Source organism: Cherax quadricarinatus, chromosome 84 (genome assembly GCF_038502225.1).
Source record: "Cherax quadricarinatus isolate ZL_2023a chromosome 84, ASM3850222v1, whole genome shotgun sequence".
NCBI lineage: Eukaryota > Metazoa > Arthropoda > Malacostraca > Decapoda > Parastacidae > Cherax > Cherax quadricarinatus.
In genome coordinates, this window is record NC_091375.1 from 16,333,304 (window position 1) to 16,359,097 (window position 25,794).

Genomic DNA, 25,794 nt, shown 5'->3' on the forward strand with positions numbered 1-25,794 from the left:
CTAATATTACAACACAACTGAGAGTACATACAACTGAGAGTACACACACTAATATTACCACAACACAACTGAGAGTACATACACTAATATTACAACACAACTGAGAGTACACACACTAATATTACCACAACACAACTGAGAGTACATACAACTGAGAGTACATACACTAATATTACAACACAACTGAGAGTACATACAACTGAGAGTACACACACTAATATTACCACAACACAACTGAGTACATACAACTGAGAGTACACACACTAATATTACCACAACACAACTGAGAGTACATACACTAATATTACAACACAACTGAGAGTACACACACTAATATTACCACAACACAACTGAGAGTACATACAACTGAGAGTACATACACTAATATTACCACAACACAACTGAGAGTACATACACTAATATTACCACAACACAACTGAGAGTACATACAACTGAGAGTACATACACTAATATTACCACAACACAACTGAGAGTACATACACTAATATTACCACAACACAACTGAGAGTACACACACTAATATTACCACAACACAACTGAGAGTACATACAACTGAGAGTACACACACTAATATTACCACAACACAACTGAGAGTACATACAACTGAGAGTACACACACTAATATTACCACAACACAACTGAGAGTACATACAACTGAGAGTACACACACTAATATTACCACAACACAACTGAGAGTACATACAACTGAGAGTACACACACTAATATTACCACAACACAACTGAGAGTACATACAACTGAGAGTACACAATGGCTTCTAGTAAATTCTCCTAGAAGCCATTTGATTATTTTGCTTCTAGTACCATATTTATTTTAATTTTCTTTATTGGCACAACTTAATTAGGTACTTTACATAATTAGGTAATTTACATAATTACACCATCATAAAATATAAGTTAATAATAGCTAAGATGGCTACGTCTAAGTTATGTAAATTATTCTAAGAACGGAGACTATACGTCTAAGTTATGTAAATTATTCTAAGAACGGAGACTATACGTCTAAGTTATGTAAATTATTCTAAGAACGGAGACTATACGTCTAAGTTATGTAAATTATTCTAAGAACGAAGACTATACGTCTAAGTTATGTAAATTATTCTAAGAACGGAGACTATACGTCTAAGTTATGTAAATTATTCTAAGAACGGAGACTATACGTCTAAGTTATGTAAATTATTCTAAGAACGGAGACTATACGTCTAAGTTATGTAAATTATTCTAAGAACGGAGACTATACGTCTAAGTTATGTAAATTATTCTAAGAACGGAGACTATACGTCTAAGTTATGTAAATTATTCTAAGAACGGAGACTATACGTCTAAGTTATGTAAATTATTCTAAGAACGGAGACTATACGTCTAAGTTATGTAAATTATTCTAAGAACGGAGACTATACGTCTAAGTTATGTAAATTATTCTAAGAACGGAGACTATACGTCTAAGTTATGTAAATTATTCTAAGAACGGAGACTATACGTCTAAGTTATGTAAATTATTCTAAGAACGGAGACTATACGTCTAAGTTATGTAAATTATTCTAAGAACGGAGACTATACGTCTAAGTTATGTAAATTATTCTAAGAACGGAGACTATACGTCTAAGTTATGTAAATTATTCTAAGAACGGAGACTATACGTCTATGTAAATTATTCTAAGAACGAAGACTATTCAATAAAATATAACAAATATTTAATATTAAACACTAGTACAATATTATTACCATATTTATGCTGCACTAGTAACATTAATGTTAGTAATAATGGTAGAACTAGTGACAAAATGTTAGGGAAATAGACATAGGTAATATTATTGTGTCACATCAGTTGCAGCTGTGTTCTTTAACTCATATTTTACTATATAATGAGGGAACAATAATGCCAGGTTATATAAATATTAAACGCACTCATAATAGTTTACCCAAACATTAATAAAACTTCTTATATCATTTAAATAAACTATAAATATATCTAGTTTTACCACCCATTTAGACAAGCAAGGTTATAATATGATAGTTTGTGTATATACAAGTATCACAACTACAGATATTATATCATCTTATAAGGATACCAAGAAAACACAATGTTATGTCACCAGTTTAGACAACAAACAGATATGTAACATCACGAAAATGAAGATATCATGATAGGTTAGCTGAATATATTACACTTTTATGTTAGTGCAAAAACACACTTGTCACGGTGATACCAGCCATGTTGACACTCACTGTCACGCGACAGTGTGGAGTATGATGTTTATAATGTTAGCATACATCAGAGAGTGTGAGGGAGGGAGAGTGTGAGGGAGTAAGGGAGAGTGTGAGGGAGTAAGGGAGAGTGTGAGGGAGTATGGGAGAGTGTGAGGGAGTATGGGAGAGTGTGAGGGAGTATGGGAGAGTGTGAGGGAGTATGGAAGAGTGTGAGGGAGTATGGGAGAGTGTGAGGGAGTATGGAAGAGTGTGAGGGAGTATGGGAGAGTGTGAGGGAGTAAGGGAGAGTGTGAGGGAGTAAGGGAGAGTGTGAGGGAGTATGGGAGAGTGTGAGGGAGTAAGGGAGAGTGTGAGGGAGTATGGGAGAGTGTGAGGGAGTAAGGGAGAGTGTGAGGGAGTATGGGAGAGTGTGAGGGAGTAAGGGAGAGTGTGAGTGAGTAAGGGAGAGTGTGAGGGAGTATGGGAGAGTGTGAGGGAGTATGGTAGAGTGTGAGGGAGTATGGGAGAGTGTGAGGGAGTATGAAAGAGTGTGAGGGAGTAAGGGAGAGTGTGAGGGAGTAAGGGAGAGTGTGAGGGAGTATGGGAGAGTGTGAGGGAGTATGGAAGAGTGTGAGGGAGTATGGGAGAGTGTGAGTAAGGGAGTGTGTGAGGGAGTAAGGGAGAGTGTGAGGGAGTAAGGGAGAGTGTGAGGGAGTATGGGAGAGTGTGAGGGAGTAAGGGAGAGTGTGAGGGAGTATGGGAGAGTGTGAGGGAGTAAGGGAGAGTGTGAGGGAGTATGGGAGAGTGTGAGGGAGTATGGGAGAGTGTGAGGGAGTAAGGGAGAGTGTGAGGGAGTATGGGAGAGTGTGAGGGAGTATGGGAGAGTGTGAGGGAGTAAGGGAGAGTGTGAGGGAGTAAGGGAGAGTGTGAGGGAGTATGGGAGAGTGTGAGGGAGTAAGGGAGAGTGTGAGGGAGGGAGGGAGAGTGTGAGGGAGTATGGGAGAGTGTGAGGGAGTAAGGGAGAGTGTGAGGGAGTATGGGAGAGTGTGAGGGAGTATGGGAGAGTGTGAAGGAGGGAGAGTGTGAGAGTAAGGGAGAGTGTGAGGGAGTAAGGGAGAGTGTGAGGGAGTAGAGTGTGAGGGAGTATGGGAGAGTGTGAGGGAGTAAGGGAGAGTGTGAGGGAGTATGGGAGAGTGTGAGGGAGTATGGGAGAGTGTGAGGGAGTATGGGAGAGTGTGAGGGAGTATGGGAGAGTGTGAGGGAGTATGGGAGAGTGTGAAGGAGGGAGAGTGTGAGAGTAAGGGAGAGTGTGAGGGAGTAAGGGAGAGTGTGAGGGAGTATGGGAGAGTGTGAGGGAGTATGGGAGAGTGTGAGGGAGTATGTGAGAGTGTGAAGGAGGGAGAGTGTGAGAGTAAGGGAGAGTGTGAGGGAGTAAGGGAGAGTGTGAGGGAGTATGGGAGAGTGTGAGGGAGTATGGGAGAGTGTGAGGGAGTATGGGAGAGTGTGAGGGAGTATGGGAGAGTGTGAAGGAGGGAGAGTGTTAGAATAAGGGAGAGTGTGAGGGAGTAAGGGAGAGTGTAAGGGAGGGAGGGTGTCACACAACACACTGCCTCTCGTGTTCTCTCCTATATATATAAAAACTGGACTCGTGTTACCCTCACCCTGGTCACTTACTTAATGTACAACCTCTGTGTCAACTCTGTGTCCTCTTCAAATTTTAGGGTCTACTTTATATGAATTTTTATATTCATATAAGGAAATATAAGGACCCCAATAGAAATAAGTCACTGACTTTTTTGGGTTATCCTAGGTTCTCTACACATGTATGATAATCTATGTGACTGTATTTGTATGTACATGAATAAACTTACTATCTGCTTTTGTGCTAGTAACTATGGGATGGATATGGTGTGTATAATAAACTAGCCACTACCATCAACACTTTACAGTCTGGATATAAGGTGCATAGCAAACTAGCAAGTTTAACAGGAAGAAAATACAAAATGTATTACTGCCTCCTGTAAACAGTGGTGGTGGTGGCCATGATAAGTGTTAGTGGTAGTGGTGGTGGTGGCCATGATAAGTGTTAGTGGTAGTGGTGGTGGCTATGATCAGTGTTGGTGGTGGTGGTGGTGGTGGCTATGATCAGTGTTAGTGGTAGTGGTAGTGGTGGTGGCTATGATCAGTGTTAGTGGTAGTGGTGGTGGTGGCCATGATAAGTGTTAGTGGTAGTGGTGGCCATGATAAGTGTTAGTGGTAGTGGTGGTGGTGGCCATGATCAGTGTTGGTGGAGATGGCTAGGATCAGTGGCGGTGGTGGTGGCTAGGATCAGTGGTGGTGGAGATGGCTAGGATCAGTGGTGGTGGTGGTGGCTAGGATCAGTGGTGGTGGAGATGGCTAGGATCAGTGGTGGTGGCTAGGGTCAGTGTTGGTGGTGGCTATGATCAGTGTTGGTGGTGGCTATGATAAGTGTTAGTGGTAGTGGTGTTGGTGGCTATGATCAGTGTTGGTGGAGATGGCTAGGATCAGTGGTGGTGGTGGTGGCTAGGATCAGTGGTGGTGGTGGAGATGGCTAGGATCAGTGGTGGTGGTGGTGGCTAGGATCAGTGGTGGTGGTGGTGGTGGCTATGATCAGTGTTGGTGGTGGCTATGATAAGTGTTAGTGGTAGTGGTGTTGGTGGCTATGATCAGTGTTGGTGGAGATGGCTAGGATCAGTGGTGGTGGTGGTGGCTAGGATCAGTGGTGGTGGAGATGGCTAGGATCAGTGTTGGTGGTGGTGGCTAGGATCAGTGTTGGTGGTGGTTATGATAAGTGTTAGTGGTAGTTGTGGTGGTGGCTATGATCAGTGTTGGTGGAGATGGCTAGGATCAGTGGTGGTGGCTAGGATCAGTGGTGGTGGCTAGGATCAGTGTTGGTGGTGGCTATGATAAGTGTTAGTGGTAGTGGTGGTGGTGGCTATGATCAGTGTTGGTGGAGATGGCTAGAATCAGTGGTGGTGGTGGTGGCTAGGATCAGTGGTGGTGGAGATGGCTAGGATCAGTGGTGGTGGTGGCTAGGATCAGTGGTGGTGGTGGTGGCTAGGGTCAGTGGTGGTGGTGGTGTCTAGGATCAGTGGTGGTGGTGGTGGCTAGGAGCAGTGGTGGTGGTGGTGGCTAGGATAAGTGGTGGTGGTGGCTAGAATCAGTGTTGGTGGTGGTGGCTAGGATCAGTGGTGGTGGCTATGATCAGTGTTGGTGGAGATGGCTAGGATCAGTTTTGGTGGTGGTGGCGGCTATGATCAGTGTTGGTGGTGGCTATGATCAGTGTTGGTGGTGGTGGCTATGATCAGTGTTGGTGGTGGTGGCTATGATCAGTGTTGGTGGTGGTGGCTAGGATAAGTGTTTGTGGTGGTGGCTAGGATCAGTGTTGGTGGCTAGGATAAGTGGTGGTGGTGGCTAGGATCAGTGGTGGTGGTGGCTAGGATAAGTGGTGGTGGTGGTGGCTAGGATCAGTGGTGGTGGTAGTGGGTAGGATCAGTGGTGGTGGTGGTGGTGGATAGGATAAGTGGTGGTGGTGGCTAGGATAAGTGGTGGTGGTGGCTAGGATAAGTGGTGGTGGTGGTGGTGGTGGCTAGGATAAGTGGTGGTGGTGGCTAGGATAAGTGGTGGTGGTGGCTAGGATAAGTGGTGGTGGTGGCGGCTAGGATAAGTGGTGGTGGTGGTGGTGGTGGCTAGGATCAGTTGTGGTGGCTAGGATCAGTTGTGGTGGCTAGGATCAGTGGTGGTGGTAGTGGGTAGGATCAGTGGTGGTGGTGTTGGTGGTGGTGGGTAGGATCAGTGGTGGTGGTGGTGGTGGGTAGGATCAGTGGTGGTGGTGGTGGCTAGGATCAGTGGTGGTGGTGGGTAGGATCAGTGGTGGTGGTGGTGGGTAGGATCAGTGGTGGTGGTGGGTAGGATCAGTGGTGGTGGTGGTGGCTAAGATCAGTGGTGGTGGTGTTGGTGGTGGTGGGTAGGATCAGTGGTGGTGGTAGTGGGTAGGATCAGTGGTGGTGGTGGTGGTGGCTAGGATCAGTGGTGGTGGTGGGTAGGATCAGTGGTGGTGGTGGTGGGTAGGATCAGTGGTGGTGGTGGTGGCTAAGATCAGTGGTGGTGGTGTTGGTGGTGGTGGGTAGGATCAGTGGTGGTGGTAGTGGGTAGGATCAGTGGTGGTGGTGGTGGCTAGGATCAGTGGTGGTGGTGGGTAGGATCAGTGGTGGTGGTGGTGGGTAGGATCAGTGGTGGTGGTGGGTAAGTTCAGTGGTGGTGGTGGGTAGGATCAGTGGTGGTGGTGGTGGCTAGGATCAGTGGTGGTGGTGGGTAGGATCAGTGGTGGTGGTGGTGGGTAGGATCAGTGGTGGTGGCTAGGATCAGTGGTGGTGGTGTTGGTGGTGGTGGTAGTGGGTAGGATCAGTGATCTGGGCAGACATGGAATGTTCCCACAATACTTGAGGTAACTGGCCTGCTATATTACCCCCAAACAGTGTAGATTATACTATGGTTCCCCAGACTGTATAGATTATGCAATGTTCCCCACACAGTATAGATTATACAACGTTCCCAACCGAGTACGGATTATACAAGGTTCCCCATGTCAGTATAGATTATACAAGACTCATCTGTGCTACATATTGATGCATCCACAGTCAACTGCAGGGCAGGGAGGGAGAGAGAGAGAGAGAGAGAGAGAGAGAGAGAGAGAGAGAGAGAGAGAGAGAGAGAGAGAGAGAGAGAGAGAGAGAGAGAACAGTTAACAACAACACAAGCAGTGTTGCCAACACTACCAGGGTCGCTGCCTTACCTTACAGCGCTTGATTATAGAGCTGATAATAGATTTTGTGATGGAGTCTGTGGTGTAGGTCAGGGAGGGGGGAATGGAGGGATAGAGGGAGGAGGGATAGAGGGAGGGGCGAGTGGGCAGAGGCTTTTATGGCTGGAAGGAAAGGCAGGCGGAGGGAGAGGGGGAGAGGCAAGACAGAAGGGTGACTTGAGAAGAGGGAGAATGGAGGTAGGGGGAAAAAAGAGGATGAATGGAAGAAATGGAGGAAGAGAGAGAGAGAGAGAGAGAGAGAGAGAGAGAGAGAGAGAGAGAGAGAGAGAGAGAGAGAGTTCCACAAGGAAGTGTTCTGGGATCATTGTTATGGAATGTCTACTTCAATGACCTTCATCTCATCTCAGAATCACATGCATATGCAGACGACTGTACACTGACATTCACTTATCCAAGAGAAGAAATGCCAGCTGCTCGAAACTCCATCAATCACCAGCTGAGAGCTATATCAGCTTGGGGAAATAGATGGTAAGTAACATTTGCACCTGAGAAAACACAAATGATGATGATCTCTAGGCACCAAGATGGTAATGCCGGTGCAGTAGTAAGGATGAATGGGAGGGTGTTGGCACCTTGGGAAGTTGATATCCTTGGGGTGAAATTTGACTCCAAACTGACCATGAAAAACCACGCTGTAAATCTTGCAAACAAGGCAGCCAGGAAGCTTACAGCACTTCGCCGTATCTTGCATCTGCTTGACAGCAGGGGTTGCAAGATTTTGTACGAGGCACAAGTACGCTCACACCTTGAGTATGCTCCACTTTCTTGGTTCGCCTGCCCCCCTTTCTCATCTGCGACTGCTTGACAGAGTAGAGAACAGAGCAAGACGTCTCATCTCTCGCCTGGACCAATCCTGGATAGATCTGTCATTTCAGCAGAGCCTTCAACACAGGAGGGATGTGGGTGGCCTTACTGTTATGTACAAGGCCAATATTGTCACAGTACCACACTTGGATCCACTTCGAGGACAGCGTGAAGCATGTTTCTATACCACCAGACGGGCAGAAAGCAGCAACTTCACTCTGGCTGTACCCTTCTCCAGAACATCACTTCACTTGAGACTATTTATTCCCAGGATGACTCGAGTCTGGAACACATTCGTACAGCATTATGATGTCAACGAGATAAAGTCAGTTGATCAAATGAAAATGCTGGCCCACAGATGGCTCCAACTTCATCCTGTTCCCTACCTGTATGTTTCATAACAATAAAAATGCTTTCAAATGAGCTGATGTAGGTAACAGCTCTTAGCTTGTCAAAGTTAGGAATCCTTAACCTGTAAATAGCTTGTCAATAAAGCTAGGGATCCTTAACCTAACCTTGTCAAACCCTGTGTAAAAAAAAAAAAAAGAGGGAGGGAGAGGATTGGATTCACTATAGATACCTGGAGGGTATTCCGGGGATCAACGCCCTCGTGGCCCGGTCCATGACTAGGCCTCCCGGTGGATCAGGGCCTGATCAACCAGGCTGACACTGCTGGCCGCACATAGTCCAATACATGTATCACAGCCCGGCTGATCCGGCACCGACTTTAGTATCTGTCCGGCTCCCTCTTGAAGTCAACAAGGGGTCTATTGGTAATTCCCCTTATGCCTGGTGGGAGGCTGTTGAACAGTCTTGGGCCCCGGATACTTACTGTGTTTTCTCTTAGCATACTAATGGCGCCCCTACTTTTAATTGGGGGTATTTTGCACTGCCCACCAAGTCTTTTGCTTTCTTAAGGGGTGATTTCTGTGTGCAGATTAGGGACCATTCCTTCTAGGATTTTCCAAGTGTAGAATGAACATCATATTGTTTTCTGTGGCTCACTGGACAACTTAGTTTATATCCTCTTGGAGGTTAACCATGTCCTCAATAGATGGCAGTCTCATGCAGATCCTAATATCGTATGCACAGGATGACACGGTGCTATGGATTACATCTCTGTCTATGATACGAGGATGAGGAACAGGATGGGGGCGAGTACTGTGCCTTGTGGAACAGAGCTTTTTACTATGGCAGCTTTCGATTTAACTCTGTTTACCACTACTCTTTGTGTTCGATTGGTTAGAAAGTTGAAGATCCATCTCCCCACTCTGCCATTTATCTCTTTAGCATGTATTTTGTGCGTTGTTATACCTGATCGCACTTGTCAAAGGCTTTTGCAAAGTCTGTACATATTACATCTGCATTCTGTTTGTATTCCAGTGCATCCAAAACCATATCATAGTGAGCCAGTAGTTGCCAGAGGCAGGAGCGACCATCCAAGACCATATCATAGTGATCCAGTAGTTGCCAGAGGAAGGAGCGACTTGCTCTGAACCCATGTAGCCCTGGATTGTGCAGTTTTTGGGAATCCAATTGCTTTGCAATCATGCTTCTTAGTAGTCTTTCAAAGATTTTTATGATGTGGAACGTTAAAGCTACTGGTCTTCAGTTTTGCTACCACCTTTATGGAGTAGGGTAAGAACCAGGAATAACGGATTTAAGTTGGATAAATTTAGATTTAAAAAGGACATAGGTAAGTACTGTGTTTTAAACAGAGTGGTCGTTGAGTGGAACAATCTTCTGAGTAGGGTAATCAAGGCTAGGCCGGTTAACTTTAAAAAAAAAAAAGATTGGACAAATATACGAGTGGGAGGGGCTGGGTTTGATTGGTGTCGTGGGTACGGGAGTAAATTCTTGGGTAGCTTTGGGTAGTGGTGGTTTTGATAAGAATCTGCCTTGTATGAGCCAGTAGGCTTTCTGCAGTGTTCCTCCATTCTTATGTTGTTATATCCATTGTTTTTAGTGACTGGAATTTCACCCATTTCTAAGCTCCTCAATAGTATACTTAGGGCACACTGCTAGCATATAGTGAATAAAACACTACACACCTTCACTACACTGCGTATACAGTGTATATACCACATCTCTAGTGTATAAACTGCACTCAGTCTACACCACTCTCACAGTCTACATTACTCTCACAGTCTACATTACTCTCACAGTCTACACCACTCTCACAGTCTACATTACTCTCACAGTCTACACTACTCTCAGTCTACACCACTCTCACAGTCTACATTACTCTCACAGTCTACATTACTCTCACAGTCTACACTACTCTCACAGTCTACACCACTCTCACAGTCTACACTACTCTCACAGTCTATACTACTCTCACAGTCTACACCACTCTCACAGTCTACACTACTCTCACAGTCTACACCACTCTCACAGTCTACATTACTCTCACAGTCTACACTACTCTCACAGTCTACACCACTCTCACAGTCTACACTACTCTCACAGTCTACACTACTCTCACAGTCTACACCACTCTCACAGTCTACACTACTCTCACAGTCTACACTACTCTCACACTCTACACTACTCTCACACTCTACACTACTCTCACACTCTACACTACTCTCACAGTCTACACTACTCTCACAGTCTACACTACTCTCACAGTCTACACTACTCTCACAGTCTACACTACTCTCACAGTCTACACTACTCACATTATACACTGCTCTCACAGTCTACACTACTCACAGTCTACACTACTCACAGTATACACTGCTCTCACGGTCTACACTACTCACATTATACACTGCTCTCACAGTCTACACTACTCACAGTCTACACTACTCACAGTCTACACTACTCACAGTCTACACTACTCACAGTCTACACTACTCACAGTCTACACTACTCACAGTATACACTACTCACAGTCTACACTACTCACAGTATACACTACTCACAGTATACACTACTCACAGTATACACTACTCACAGTATACGCTACTCACAGTATATACTACTCACAGTATACACTACTCACAGTATATACTACTCACAGTATACACTACTCACAGTATACACTACTCACAGTATACACTACTCACAGAATACACTACTCACAGTGTACACTACTCACAGTGTACACTACTCACAGTATACACTACTCACAGTCTACACTACTCACAGTATACACTACTCACAGTATACACTACTCACAGTATACACTACTCACAGTATACACTACTCACAGTATACACTACTCACACTATACACTACTCACACTATACACTACTCACAGTCTACACTACTCACAGTCTACACTACTCACAGTCTACACTACTCACAGTATACACTACTCACAGTATTCACTACTCACAGTATACACTACTCACAGTATACACTACTCACAGTATACACTACTCACAGTGTACACTACTCACAGTATACATTACTCACAGTATACACTACTCACAGTCTACGCTACTCACAGTATACACTACTCACAGTATACACTACTCACAGTATACACTACTCACAGTGTACACTACTCACAGTATACACTACTCACAGTCTACACTACTCACAGTATACACTACTCACAGTATACACTACTCACAGTATACACTACTCACAGTCTACACTACTCACAGTATACACTACTCACAGTGTACATTACTCACAGTATACACTACTCACAGTCTACGCTACTCACAGTATACACTACTCACAGTATACACTACTCACAGTACACACTACTCACAGTATACACTACTCACAGTATACACTACTCACAGTGTACACTACTCACAGTGTACATTACTCACAGTATACACTACTCACAGTCTACGCTACTCACAGTATACACTACTCACAGTATACACTACTCACAGTATACACTACTCACAGTATACACTACTCACAGTCTACGCTACTCACAGTATACACTACTCACAGTATACACTACTCACAGTCTACACTACTCACAGTATACACTACTCACAGTATACACTACTCACAGTATACACTACTCACAGTATACACTACTCACAGTATACACTACTCACAGTATACACTACTCACAGTGTACACTACTCACAGTATACACTACTCACAGTCTACGCTACTCACAGTCTACGCTACTCACAGTATACACTACTCACAGTATACACTACTCACAGTATACACTACTCACAGTATACACTACTCACAGTATACACTACTCACAGTGTACACTACTCACAGTATACACTACTCACAGTATACACTACTCACAGTATACACTACTCACAGTATACACTACTCACAGTATACACTACTCACAGTATACACTACTCACAGTGTACACTACTCACAGTATACACTACTCACAGTATACACTACTCACAGTATTTATTTATTTATTAACAATTTGAGCACACATACAGAGGTACAAAAAAATACAGGTAAGAGCAGCATGCCAAAGCCACTTATATGCATAGCATTACGGGCTGGCTTAAAATTAACTTAAGATTAACTAAGCAATGATGAAATCAGTGATAAAACATTATTGTAAACAGATAACTATAAAGCACAAGTGAGTATTACAAAGACAGGTCATATGGTTGCATGCATTGCTGTACATTCAGTAGAATGGAGTATTCTGTTAGGTAGTGTATTTAAAAAATAATAAAGTTAGATTGGGTTTTAGGTTTAACATTTATGTGATATAATTGTGAGAAACATTTAAGATATACAATTTATAAGGTTCAGTTATTCAGTATTTATTTGGTTTTGGGTGAGTAAGTGATCTTTGAGAAGAGACTTGAATTTATAAACAGGTAGTGTTTCTTTTATATTTACAGTTAATGAATTCCAGATTTTAGGGCCTTTTATGTGCATTGAGTTTTTGCATAGTGTGAGATGGACACGAGGAACATCAAAGAGTGATCTGTGCCTTGTGTTATGGTCATGTGTTCTGTTGAGGTTGGCAAGGAGATGTTTGAGGGGAGGGTTAATATCAGAGTTAAGTGTTCTATGTATGTAATACGTGCAGTAATAAGTATGGATGTTTTGTATGGTGAGTAGGTTTAGTGTATTGAATATTGGTGGAGTGTGCTGCCTGTAGTGAGAATTTGTTATCATTCTAACTGCAGCCTTTTGTTGGGTAATTAGTGGTCTGAGATGGTTAATTGTTGTTGAGCCCCATGCACAAATTCCATAGGTGAGATAGGGGTAAATAAGAGAGTGATATGGGGCCAGGAGGGCTGACTGTGGAACATAGTACCGTATCTTCGATATTATGCCTACAGTCTTGGAAATTTTCTTAGAAATTTGTTGTATATGTGTACGAAATTTGAGTCTATTATCAAGGTGGATTCCTAAGAATTTTCCCTCTGTTAGCTTTGTGATAGGTGATCCGTTTATCATTATGTTAAGAGGGACATCTGTAGCTCTGTTACCAAACTGAATGAAGTAGGTTTTGTCAATGTTTAGTGTAAGTTTGTTAGTCCTCATCCAGGTAGATATTTTCTGTAATTCGGTATTTACAGTATTGGCTAGCGTGACTGGGCTCGGGTGAGAGAAGACGTATATAGTGTCATCTGCAAATAGTGTGGGTTTGAGTAATTGCGAAGCATTTGGAAGGTCATTTATGTATAGGAGAAAGAGAAGAGGGCCAAGGACACTTCCCTGTGGGACACCAACTGTAATTGGTTGCGCAGAAGAGTTTGCCCCATTAGCGTACACATATTGGCTTCTGTTGCTGAGGTATGACTTGAGGTAGTTGAGGGAGTGCCCTCTTATACCATAGTGTGACAATTTTACGTGGAGCAAGTCATGGTCAACTGTATCAAAAGCTTTACGTAAGTCAATGAAGATCCCTAGTGGGACTTCTTTTTTCTCTATTGCAGTGTATATATGTTCTAGCATGTGTATAATAGCATCATTAGTATTTTTATTAGGCCTGAATCCAAATTGGCAGGGGTTGAGCATGTTTTGGGAGATAAGGTAGGAGTAGATTCGTTTATGAATTAATTTTTCGAAGATTTTTGAGAGAGGGTGTAAGTTGGATATTGGCCTATAGTTATTCAACTCTGTTTGGTCTCCTCCTTTGTGGATCGGGGTGACCCTTGCTATTTTGAGTACTGTAGGGAAGGTGGAGGATTCAATGGATTTGTTAAAGAGTGTTGCAATGATTGGTGATAGCACTTGTGACAGTTTTTTGTATATAAAGGGTGGTAAGGTATTTAAATCTCCTGCCTTGTTTTTTAGTGCGTTGATAATAAGGGAGACTTCGTATGGGTTAGTCGGAGCTAGGAACAGTGTGTTCGGGTAGTTGCCGGTGAGGCAGTCATTTGGTGGGTTATCTGAGCTTGGGATTTTATTGGCAAGGTTTTGTCCTATAGTGGAGAAGAAATCATTGAGTTTTTGCTGTTTCTGTTGGTGGGAGTTGGGGTTCATCTGATTTTGCTAATTTTATTTCGCTATTTCGTGATATCTTTTTTGTTCCCAGAATTTCTGATAGGGTTTTCCAGGTCTTTTTTTATATCACCTCGTAAGTTGGATAATCTGTTCTCATAATACAATTTTTTTGCCCTTCTTATCAGGCTGGTATACACTACTCACAGTATACACTACTCACAGTATACACTACTCACAGTATACACTACTCACAGTATACACTACTCACAGTATACACTACTCACAGTATACACTACTCACAGTATACACTGCTCACAGTATACACTACTCACAGTATACACTACTCACAGTATACACTACTCACAGTATACACTACTCACAGTATACACTACTCACAGTATACACTACTCACAGTATACACTACTCACAGTATACACTACTCACAGTATACACTACTCACAGTATACACTACTCACAGTATACACTACTCACAGTATACACTACTCACAGTATACACTGCTCACAGTATACACTACTCACAGTATACACTACTCACAGTATACACTACTCACAGTATACACTACTCACAGTATACACTACTCACAGTATACACTACTCACAGTATACACTACTCACAGTATACACTACTCACAGTATACACTACTCACAGTATACACTACTCACAGTATACACTACTCACAGTATACACTACTCACAGTATACACTACTCACAGTATACACTACTCACAGTATACACTACTCACAGTATACACTACTCACAGTATACACTACTCACAGTATACACTACTCACAGTATACACTACTCACAGTATACACTACTCACAGTATACGCTACTCACAGTATACACTACTCACAGTATACACTACTCACAGTATACACTACTCACAGTATACACTACTCACAGTATACACTACTCACAGTATACACTACTCACAGTATACACTACTCACAGTATACACTACTCACAGTATACACTACTCACAGTATACACTACTCACAGTATACACTACTCACAGTGTACACTACTCACAGTATACACTACTCACAGTATACACTACTCACAGTATACACTACTCACAGTATACACTACTCACAGTATACACTACTCTACGCTACTCACAGTATACACTACTCACAGTATACACTACTCACAGTATACACTACTCACAGTATACACTACTCACAGTATACACTACTCACAGTATACACTACTCACAGTATACACTACTCACAGTCTACGCTACTCACAGTATACACTACTCACAGTATACACTACTCACAGTATACACTACTCACAGTCTACACTACTCACAGTATACACTACTCACAGTATACACTACTCACAGTCTACGCTACTCACAGTATACACTACTCACAGTATACACTACTCACAGTATACACTACTCACAGTATACACTACTCACAGTATACACTACTCACAGTATACACTACTCACAGTATACACTACTCACAGTATACACTACTCACAGTATACACTACTCACAGTATACACTACTCACAGTATACACTACTCACAGTATACACTACTCACAGTATACACTACTCACAGTATACACTACTCACAGTATACACTACTCACAGTATACACTACTCACAGTATACACTACTCACAGTATACACTACTCACAGTATACACTACTCACAGTATACACTACTCACTCAGCTAAATCATATCGTCACTTGACTCCAGAACTTTCAGTAAATGAGAAAACAGATCTAATACTCTAGTTGCGGTGCCAACACTGTCGTTGCGGTGCCAACACTGTCGTTGCGGTGCCAACACTGTCGTTGCGGTGCCAACACTGTCGTTGCGGTGCCAACACTGTCGTTACGGTGCCAACACTGTCGTTGCGGTGCCAACACTGTCGTTGCGGTGCCAACACTGTCGTTGCAGTGCCAACACTGTCGTTGCGGTGCCAACACTGTCGTTGCGGTGCCAACACTGTCGTTGCAGTGCCAACACTGTCGTTGCGGTGGCAACACTGTCGTTGCGGTGCCAACACTGTCGTTGCAGTGCCAACACTGTCGTTGCCAACACTGTCGTTGCGGTGTCGTTGCGGGGCCAACACTGTCTTTGCGGTGCCAACACTGTCGTTGCGGTGCCAACACTGTCGTTGCAGTGCCAACACTGTCGTTGCGGTGCCAACACTGTCGTTGCAGTGCCAACACTGTCGTTGCAGTGCCAACACTGTCGTTGCGGTGCCAACACTGTCGTTGCGGTGCCAACACTGTCGTTGCAGTGCCAACACTGTCGTTGCGGTGCCAACACTGTCGTTGCGGTGCCAACACTGTCGTTGCAGTGCCAACACTGTCGTTGCGGTGCCAACACTGTCGTTGCGGTGCCAACACTGTCGTTGCAGTGCCAACACTGTCGTTGCGGTGGCAACACTGTCGTTGCGGTGCCAACACTGTCGTTGCAGTGCCAACACTGTCGTTGCGGTGCCAACACTGTCGTTGCGGTGCCAACACTGTCGTTGCGGTGCCAACACTGTCGTTGCAGTGCCAACACTGTCGTTGCGGTGCCAACACTGTCGTTGCAGTGCCAACACTGTCGTTGCAGTGCCAACACTGTCGTTGCGGTGCCAACACTGTCGTTGCAGTGCCAACACTGTCGTTGCGGTGCCAACACTGTCGTTGCGGTGCCAACACTGTCGTTGCGGTGCCAACACTGTCGTTGCGGTGCCAACACTGTCGTTGCAGTGCCAACACTGTCGTTGCGGTGCCAACACTGTCGTTGCGGTGCCAACACTGTCGTTGCGGTGCCAACACTTGCACTTTCTTTAACTTACAAAAATTATCATATGTTCTGAGGCTCATTACATGTGTAAACATGTGATGGTTGGAGAAATTGAGAGAGAGAGAGAGAGAGAGAGAGAGAGAGAGAGAGAGAGAGAGAGATGTGAACACTTACTCGTGACCAGTAGTCGTCGTCTGGGTCCAGGTCGTCCAGAACGGTGACACCACCACACACCGGAGTCTGCTGAGATGACGTGAGACATGACCAGACGACCCGTCCACATGATGCTCACCCGCAGGTCACCCAACACCTGCAACACACGTCAACAACACATGATGCTCACCCGCAGGTCACTCAACACCTGCAACACACGTTTAACACGAAACTGGTCACGACAGACCAACACAGGTCACCACAGGTCACCTCAGTATTCCACAGGTCAGACCAATTAATAAGAGTGTTCAAATCTGCAGTGAAAAAAATACATTATATTTCAAAAATATATAAGCATATAAAACATATAAGGAAACGCGAGAAGATCCAGAGGATCACCACCAGAGTGATCCCAGACCCAGAGGATCACCACCAAAGTGATCCCAGACCCAGAGGATCACCACCAGAGTGATCCCAGACCCAGAGGATCACCACCAGAGTGATCCCAGACCCAGAGGATCACCACCAGAGTGATCCCAGACCCAGAGGATCACCACCAGAGTGATCCCAGACCCAGAGGATCACCACCAGAGTGATCCCAGACACAGAGTGATCCCAGACCCAGAGGATCACCACCAGAGTGATCCCAGACCCAGAGGATCACCACCAGAGTGATCCCAGACCCAGAGGATCACCACCAGAGTGATCCCAGACCCAGAGGATCACCACCAGAGTGATCCCAGACCCAGAGGATCACACCAGAGTGATCCCAGACCCAGAGGATCACCACCAGAGTGATCCCAGACCCAGAGGATCACCACCAGAGTGATCCCAGACCCAGAGGATCACCACCAGAGTGATCCCAGACCCAGAGGATCACCACCAGAGTGATCCCAGACCCAGAGGATCACCGCCAGAGTGATCCCAGACCCAGAGGATCACCTCCAGAGTGATCTCAGACCCAGAGGATCACCGCCAGAGTGATCCCAGACCCAGAGGATCACCGCCAGAGTGATCCCAGACCCAGAGGATCACCGCCAGAGTGATCCCAGACCCAGAGGATCACCGCCAGAGTGATCCCAGACCCAGAGGATCACCGCCAGAGTGATCCCAGACCCAGAGGATCACCGCCAGAGTGATCCCAGACCCAGAGGATCACCTCCAGAGTGATCCCAGACCCAGAGGATCACCGCCAGAGTGATCCCAGACCCAGAGGATCACCGCCAGAGTGATCCCAGACCCAGAGGATCACCTCCAGAGTGATCCCAGACCCAGAGGATCACCGCCAGAGTGATCCCAGACCCAGAGGATCACCGCCAGAGTGATCCCAGACCCAGAGGATCACCGCCAGAGTGATCCCAGACCCAGAGGAGCACCTCCAGAGTGATCCCAGACCCAGAGGATCACCGCCAGAGTGATCCCAGACCCAGAGGATCACCGCCAGAGTGATCCCAGACCCAGAGGATCACCGCCAGAGTGATCCCAGACCCAGAGGATCACCGCCAGAGTGATCCCAGACCCAGAGGATCACCTCCAGAGTGATCTCAGACCCAGAGGATCACCGCCAGAGTGATCCCAGACCCAGAGGATCACCGCCAGAGTGATCCCAGACCCAGAGGATCACCGCCAGAGTGATCCCAGACCCAGAGGATCACCTCCAGAGTGATCCCAGACCCAGAGGATCACCGCCAGAGTGATCCCAGACCCAGAGGATCACCGCCAGAGTGATCCCAGACCCAGAGGATCACCGCCAGAGTGATCCCAGACCCAGAGGATCACCGCCAGAGTTATCCCAGACCCAGAGGATCACCTCCAGAGTGATCCCAGACCCAGAGGATCACCTCCAGAGTGATCTCAGACCCAGAGGATCACCGCCAGAGTGATCCCAGACCCAGAGGAGTGGACTGAGAAGAAAGATTAAAGGATTTAAAGGTAATTCTAGAAGCAAGGAGGAACATATGACTGGGATTATAAAATAGTCTAGACCTAGACAGTGTGCTTAAAGACAGGCTGTATGAGACGGAGAGAGAAACAGGTTAACACAGTCTCAAGACTAGGTATGATAGGGTCCTGGAGGCCAGGAATCAGGGAAAACTATTGATAAATGTTAAGCGGCAGAACCAAAACAGCGATTTAACCCCTGTACACAAAATTAGATGAGTACAACTTGGTGACTACAACTAGATGAGTACAGTAGTTAAGTACAACTGAGTACAAGTAGGTGAGTAAACTATGTAAGAAGAACTAGGTGAGTAAAGTACAGAGAGTGAGTGTACCAGTCTTGGCTGGTACAAGTATAGTACACAGAGTGAGTGTACCAGTCTTGGCTGGTACAACTAGGTGAGTATAGTACAGAGTGAGTGTACCAGTCTTGGCTGGTACAACTATAGTACAGAGAGTGAGTGTACCAGTCTTGGCTGGTACAACTATAGTACAGAGAGTGAGTGTACCAGTCTTGGCTGGTACAACTATAGTACACAGAGTGAGTGTACCAGTCTTGGCTGGTACAACTATAGTACAGAGAGTGAGTGTACCAGTCTTGGCTGGTACAACTATAGTACACAGAGTGTACCAGTCTTGGTTGGTACAACTATAGTACACAGAGTGTACCAGTCTTGGCTGGTACAACTATAGTACACAGAGTGTACCAGTCTTGGCTGGTACAACTATAGTACACAGAGTGTACCAGTCTTGGCTGGTACAACTATAGTACACAGAGTGTACCAGTCTTGGCTGGTACAACTAACTGTCAAGGTAGGTGCTGACGTGTGTACAGTGGTGCTACATTGATAGTCACAGGTGATGTACTAGTCTTGGTGGTGCGACGTGATGTCACAGAGTGTCCTATTTGGCTGTACAACGTGAGTCTACAGTGACCGTCCTGGTGCTGACTCTGACTATGTCACAGGTGGTGCGACCAGTCTGGCTCAAGGTAGTCTATAGTTACGTGTCACAGGTGTGCTGCTGTTGACTGTCACAGAGTGTGCCATGTTGGCTGGTACAAGTAGTGCTACCTGACGTGTACAGTCTGGTGCTGACTCTGATAGTCACAGAGGGGTACTGCTTGGCTGTACAGGGTAACATTCTCTCTTACTATACAGTGGTATGCACTCTTGATATCATAGGTGTCTCGTCTGGTGATTGCACAGGTGAGGCCTGTCTGTTGACCTTTTCACATTTTGGTGCCATGATCTTGTGACCATGTCTGTGACTGACTGTAAACTGTCTGTGTGACTGTTCTTGTAACAGGGTTGGCTGCTGAACTTGCTGTAAACAGTGGTGCTGACTGTTCTGTACAGGTGTCTGGAACATGTTCTGGACTGTTCTTGTGACTGTTCTGTGACATGTTGTGCTATGTTCTGTAGAGACAGTCTTGTTCCTCACCAACTTCGTCAACCTGAGTACTGCATCATCACCTGCTAATCTTTCAGCATACTTTTGCTCATACTAATGGAGCTTAGTTCTTGTTCAACCTTGATGATCGCCACGACCTGAGTCTCAAACCTGACTGTTGCGTTCACCCTGACTACTCTGTTAGGTAGTAAACTCAGTGTGTGGATGAAGCTGTCGAGACCGAGAATTGTTATCAGTCAGTGTAAATGGGTAGTCTGATGACTGTTGTCAGTGTGATGATGTTGGTCACGTGGTGATGAATGTGTGTCAGGTGTGACTGAATGCTGTCACAGTAGTGTGAATGTTGCTGTACTGATGACTGTTGTCAGGTGGCACTGTTAAACTGTCACAGGATGAATGTTGTCAGTAGTGATGAATGTTGTCAGTAGTGATGAATGTTGTCAGTAGTGATGAATGTTGTCAGTAGTGATGAATGTTGTCAGTAGTGATGAATGTTGTCAGTAGTGATGAATGTTGTCAGTAGTGATGAATGTTGTCAGTACTGATGAATGTTGTCAGTAGTGATGAATGTTGTCAGTAGTGATGAATGTTGTCAGTAGTGATGAATGTTGTCAGTAGTGATGAATGTTGTCAGTAGTGATGAATGTTGTCAGTACTGATGAATGTTGTCAGTAGTGATGAATGTTGTCAGTAGTGATGAATGTTGTCAGTAGTGATGAATGTTGTCAGTAGTGATGAATGTTGTCAGTAGTGATGAATGTTGTCAGTAGTGATGAATGTTGTCAGTAGTGATGAATGTTGTCAGTAGTGATGAATGTTGTCAGTAGTGATGAATGATGTCAGTAGTACTGATGAATGTTGTCAGTAGTGACGAATGTTGTCAGTAGTGATGAATGTTGTCAGTAGTGACGAATGTTGTCAGTAGTGATGAATGTTGTCAGTAGTGATGAATGTTGTCAGTAGTGATGAATGTTGTCAGTAGTGATGAATGTTGTCAGTAGTGACGAATGTTGTCAGTAGTGATGAATGTTGTCAGTAGTGACGAATGTTGTCAGTAGTGATGAATGTTGTCAGTAGTGATGAATGTTGTCAGTAGTGATGAATGTTGTCAGTAGTGATGAATGTTGTCTTCAAAAGTGTCCTGAAGGTGCATCACTGCACTTATTTTTAAACTCTGAGAGGTCTGATATACCTTTATACTTACGGAATTAAAAATCCTAACTGCAACATACTCTGAATTCTGCTACAACATTTATCAATTATCATCTGCATAATTCTTTTTGAAAATGGCCGGAGCAACGAGAAACTTACTCAACATTTCCAAACAACTGCAACATTATGGAGCGTCTGTTTACTAATTATTATTCACTAGATGCAGTTTTGTGAGGGGTAAACATGTTGAAATCAGCCACCATCACGAGTGCAGCCAAAAAGATACTGGAAGGTGAATCTGAAAACTTGGTTGGTGTCAGTATGTTGGAAACAGATGAGGATGATAGCGGCCAACAAGGACCAGCAGACATCATCACACACCTCTTTATTGACTGCTCCTCTGTTACCCTACTATCATCAAAATTATTGAGACAGAGGGAGAACAACAATGTCATTACAGCTAGTATACTGCCATTAATAAACTCCCTACTACACTCCCATTAATACACTACCTATTACACTGCCATTAATACACTACCTATTACACTGCCATTAATACACTACCTATTACACTGCCATTAATACACTACCTATTACACTCCTATTAATACACTACCTACTACACTACCATTAATACACTACCTACTACACTGCCATTAATACACTACCTGCTACAATACCATTAATACACTGTCACTGATACACTACCATTAATACACTACCTACTACACTGCCATTAGTACAATACCTACTACACTGCCATTAGTATAATACCTACTACACTGCCATTAATACACTACCTGCCACTATACCATTAACCACAGACTCACCTGAGTACCATCATGGAACTATACACTCAGTACCATCATGGAACCACAGACTCACCTGAGTATCATCATGGAACTACACACTCAGTACCATCATGGAACCACAGACTCACCTGAGTACCATCATGGAACTATACACTCAGTACCATCATGGAACCACAGACTCACCTGAGTACCATCATGGAACTACACACACAGTACCATCATGGAACCACAGACTCACCTGAGTACCATCAACTACACACTCAGTACCATCATGGAACCACAGACTCACCTGAGTACCATCATGGAACCATCGCACCTCGCCCTCAACACTGTCATCACCAGGAATGGCCTGGACGTGTTCGGCCACCTCACACTCCAGAACGACCTCCTGGCCTCGCACTACCAGCATTTCCTCGAGGCCCAGACTAGGGTCACCCTCGTCCTCGAAGAGTAGGTCCCCAGAGTTGGTGCTGGTGTTGAGGCCCACGCCTACGCCCACGCCCACTCCTGCGCCCAGAGGCTCACCACTGTCTCGCCGACCGTCGTATCGCAAGTACCGCATGTCTGGGAAACAGAAAAATACGAGGGTGATATATGATGTTGGAAATGGAAGAGGAGTAGAGGATGAGAGAGAGAGAGAGAGAGAGAGAGAAACTGTAATTACTCAGATCTTCATGTTTGTCGTTCTTGTACATTTACATTCCTTCAACATGTAAATATAAGTGAAAATTGAAGCCAGCAGTGTAGACACAATCTTAAATTGGGTAAAACAATGGGAGAAACTTGGCAGCTTGAAGCTTGAAAAGAGCAGATAATATTTATTAACACAAAGCTTCATTAAAGCCGACATTATGTAAGCTGGAAGTTTGATAAATATGAACAATAAATATACAAGCCAGTTAAGAATATTAAAAATTGGACTTTTGAAAATTTCCTGCTACAGTATATGCTAATATTATAGAATTAAATTTTCTTTGGCGAAATCAAATTTGCATAACTCAGCTGACTAGAACAAAGTGACAGCCATCTCCACCATGAAACTGGCAGCCATCTCCACCATGAAACTGGCAGCCATCTCCACCATGAAACTGGCAGCCACCTCCACCATGAAACTGGCAGCAGAAACTGGCAGCCCTCCACCACTGGCAGCCATCTCCACCATGAAACTGGCATGAAACTGGCAGCCATCTCCACCATGAAACTGGGCAGTCAGCCTCTACCATGAAACTGGCAGCCATCTCCACCATGAAACTGGCAGCCATCTCCACCATGAAACTGGCAGCCATCTCCACCATGAAACTGGCAGCCATCTCCACCATGAAACTGGCAGCCATCTCCACCATGAAACTGGCAGCCATCTCCACCATGAAACTGGCAGGACCTCCACCATGAAATTGGCGACCACCTCCACCATGAAACTGGCAACCACCTCCACCATGAAACTGGCAACCACCTCCACCATGAAACTGGCAACCACCTCCACCATGAAACTGGCAGCCACCTCCACCATGAAACTGGCAGCCACCTCCACCATGAAACTGGCAACCACCTCCACCATGAAACTGGCAAGGACCTCCACCATGAAACTGGCAGGGACCTCCACCATGAAACTGGCAACCACCTCCACCATGAAACTGGCAACCACCTCCACCATGAAACTGGCAACCACCTCCACCATGAAACTGGCAACCACCTCTACCATGAAACTGGCAGCCATCTCCACCATGAAACTGGCAGCCACCTCCACCATGAAACTGGCAACCACCTCCACCATGAAACTGGCAACCACCTCCACCATGAAACTAGCAGCCACCTCCACCATGAAACTGGCAGCCACCTCCACTATGAAACGGGCAGCCACCTCCACCATGAAACTGGTAGCCACCTCCACCACGAAACTGGCAGGGACCTCCACCATGAAACTGGAAGGGACCTCCACCATGAAACTGGCAACCACCTCCACCATGAAACTGGCAACCACCTCCACCATGAAACTGGCAACCACCTCCACCATGAAACTGGCAGCCACCTCCACCATGAAACTGGCAACCACCTCCACCATGAAACTGGCAACCACCTCCACCATGAAATTGGCAGGGACCTCCACCATGAAACTGGCAACCACCTCCACCATGAAACTGGCAACCACCTCCACCATGAAACTGGCAGCCACCTCCACCATGAAACTGGCAACCACCTCCACCATGAAACTGGCAGCCACCTCCACCATGAAACTGGCAGCCACCTCCACCATGAAACTGGCAACCACCTCCACCATGAAACTGGCAGTCACCTCTACCATGAAACTGGCAACCACCTCCACCATGAAACTGGCAACCACCTCCACCATGAAACTGGCAGCCACCTCCACCATGAAACTGGCAGCCACCTCCACCATGAAACTGGTAGCCACCTCCACCACGAAACTGGCAGGGACCTCCACCATGAAACTGGCAGGGACCTCCACCATGAAACTGGCAACCACCTCCACCATGAAACTGGCAACCACCTCCGCCATGAAACTGGCAACCACCTCCACCATGAAACTGGCAGCCATCTCCACCATGAAACTGGCAGCCACCTCCACCATGAAACTGGCAGCCACTCCACCATGAAACTGGCAACCACCTCCACCATGAAACTGGCAACCACCTCCACCATGAAACTGGCAGCCACCTCCACTATGAAACGGGCAGCCACCTCCACCATGAAACTGGCAGCCACCTCCACCATGAAACTGGCAGCCACCTCCACCATGAAACTGGCAGCCACCTCCACCATGAAACTGGCAGCCACCTCCACCATGAAACTGGTAGCCACCTCCGCCATGAAACTGGTAGTCACCTCCACCATGAAACTGGCAGCCACCTCCACCACGAAACTCACAGTTGTACACACACACACACACACACACGAAAATAGACACGAAATAGACAAGGTTGACAAAGACAGGATGTTCAGTCAGAGAGTTGTCCGGCAGTGGAATAGCCTAGAAAGTGACGTAATGGAGGCGGGAACCATACATAGTTTTAAGACGAAGTTTGATAAAGCTCATGGAGCAGGGAGAGAGAGGACCTACTAGCAGTCAGTGAAGAGGCGGGGCCAGGAGCTATGACTCGACCCCTACAACCACAAATAGGTGAGTATGTACAAATAGGTGAGTACACACACACACATACACACACACACACACACACACACACACACACACACACACACACACACACACAGGGGCCAGGAGCTGTGAATCGACCCCTGCAACCACAAATAGGTGAGTACACACACACACACACACACT

General features: G+C 45.4%; 1 protein-coding gene across 2 annotated transcripts in view; it reads right to left on the bottom strand.

The window, feature by feature from the left end:
- Positions 1-25,794, bottom strand: part of tei (teiresias) — a 104,059-nt gene that overhangs the window by 23,537 nt on the left and 54,728 nt on the right. For both annotated transcript variants that reach the window (XM_070103220.1, XM_070103221.1), the window contains 2 exons: positions 22,786-23,060; positions 17,200-17,335 (listed from right to left, as the gene is read on the bottom strand). In XM_070103220.1, coding sequence (XP_069959321.1) covers positions 17,200-17,335; positions 22,786-23,060 — 411 coding nt within the window. The remainder of the gene's footprint in view (positions 1-17,199; positions 17,336-22,785; positions 23,061-25,794) is intronic.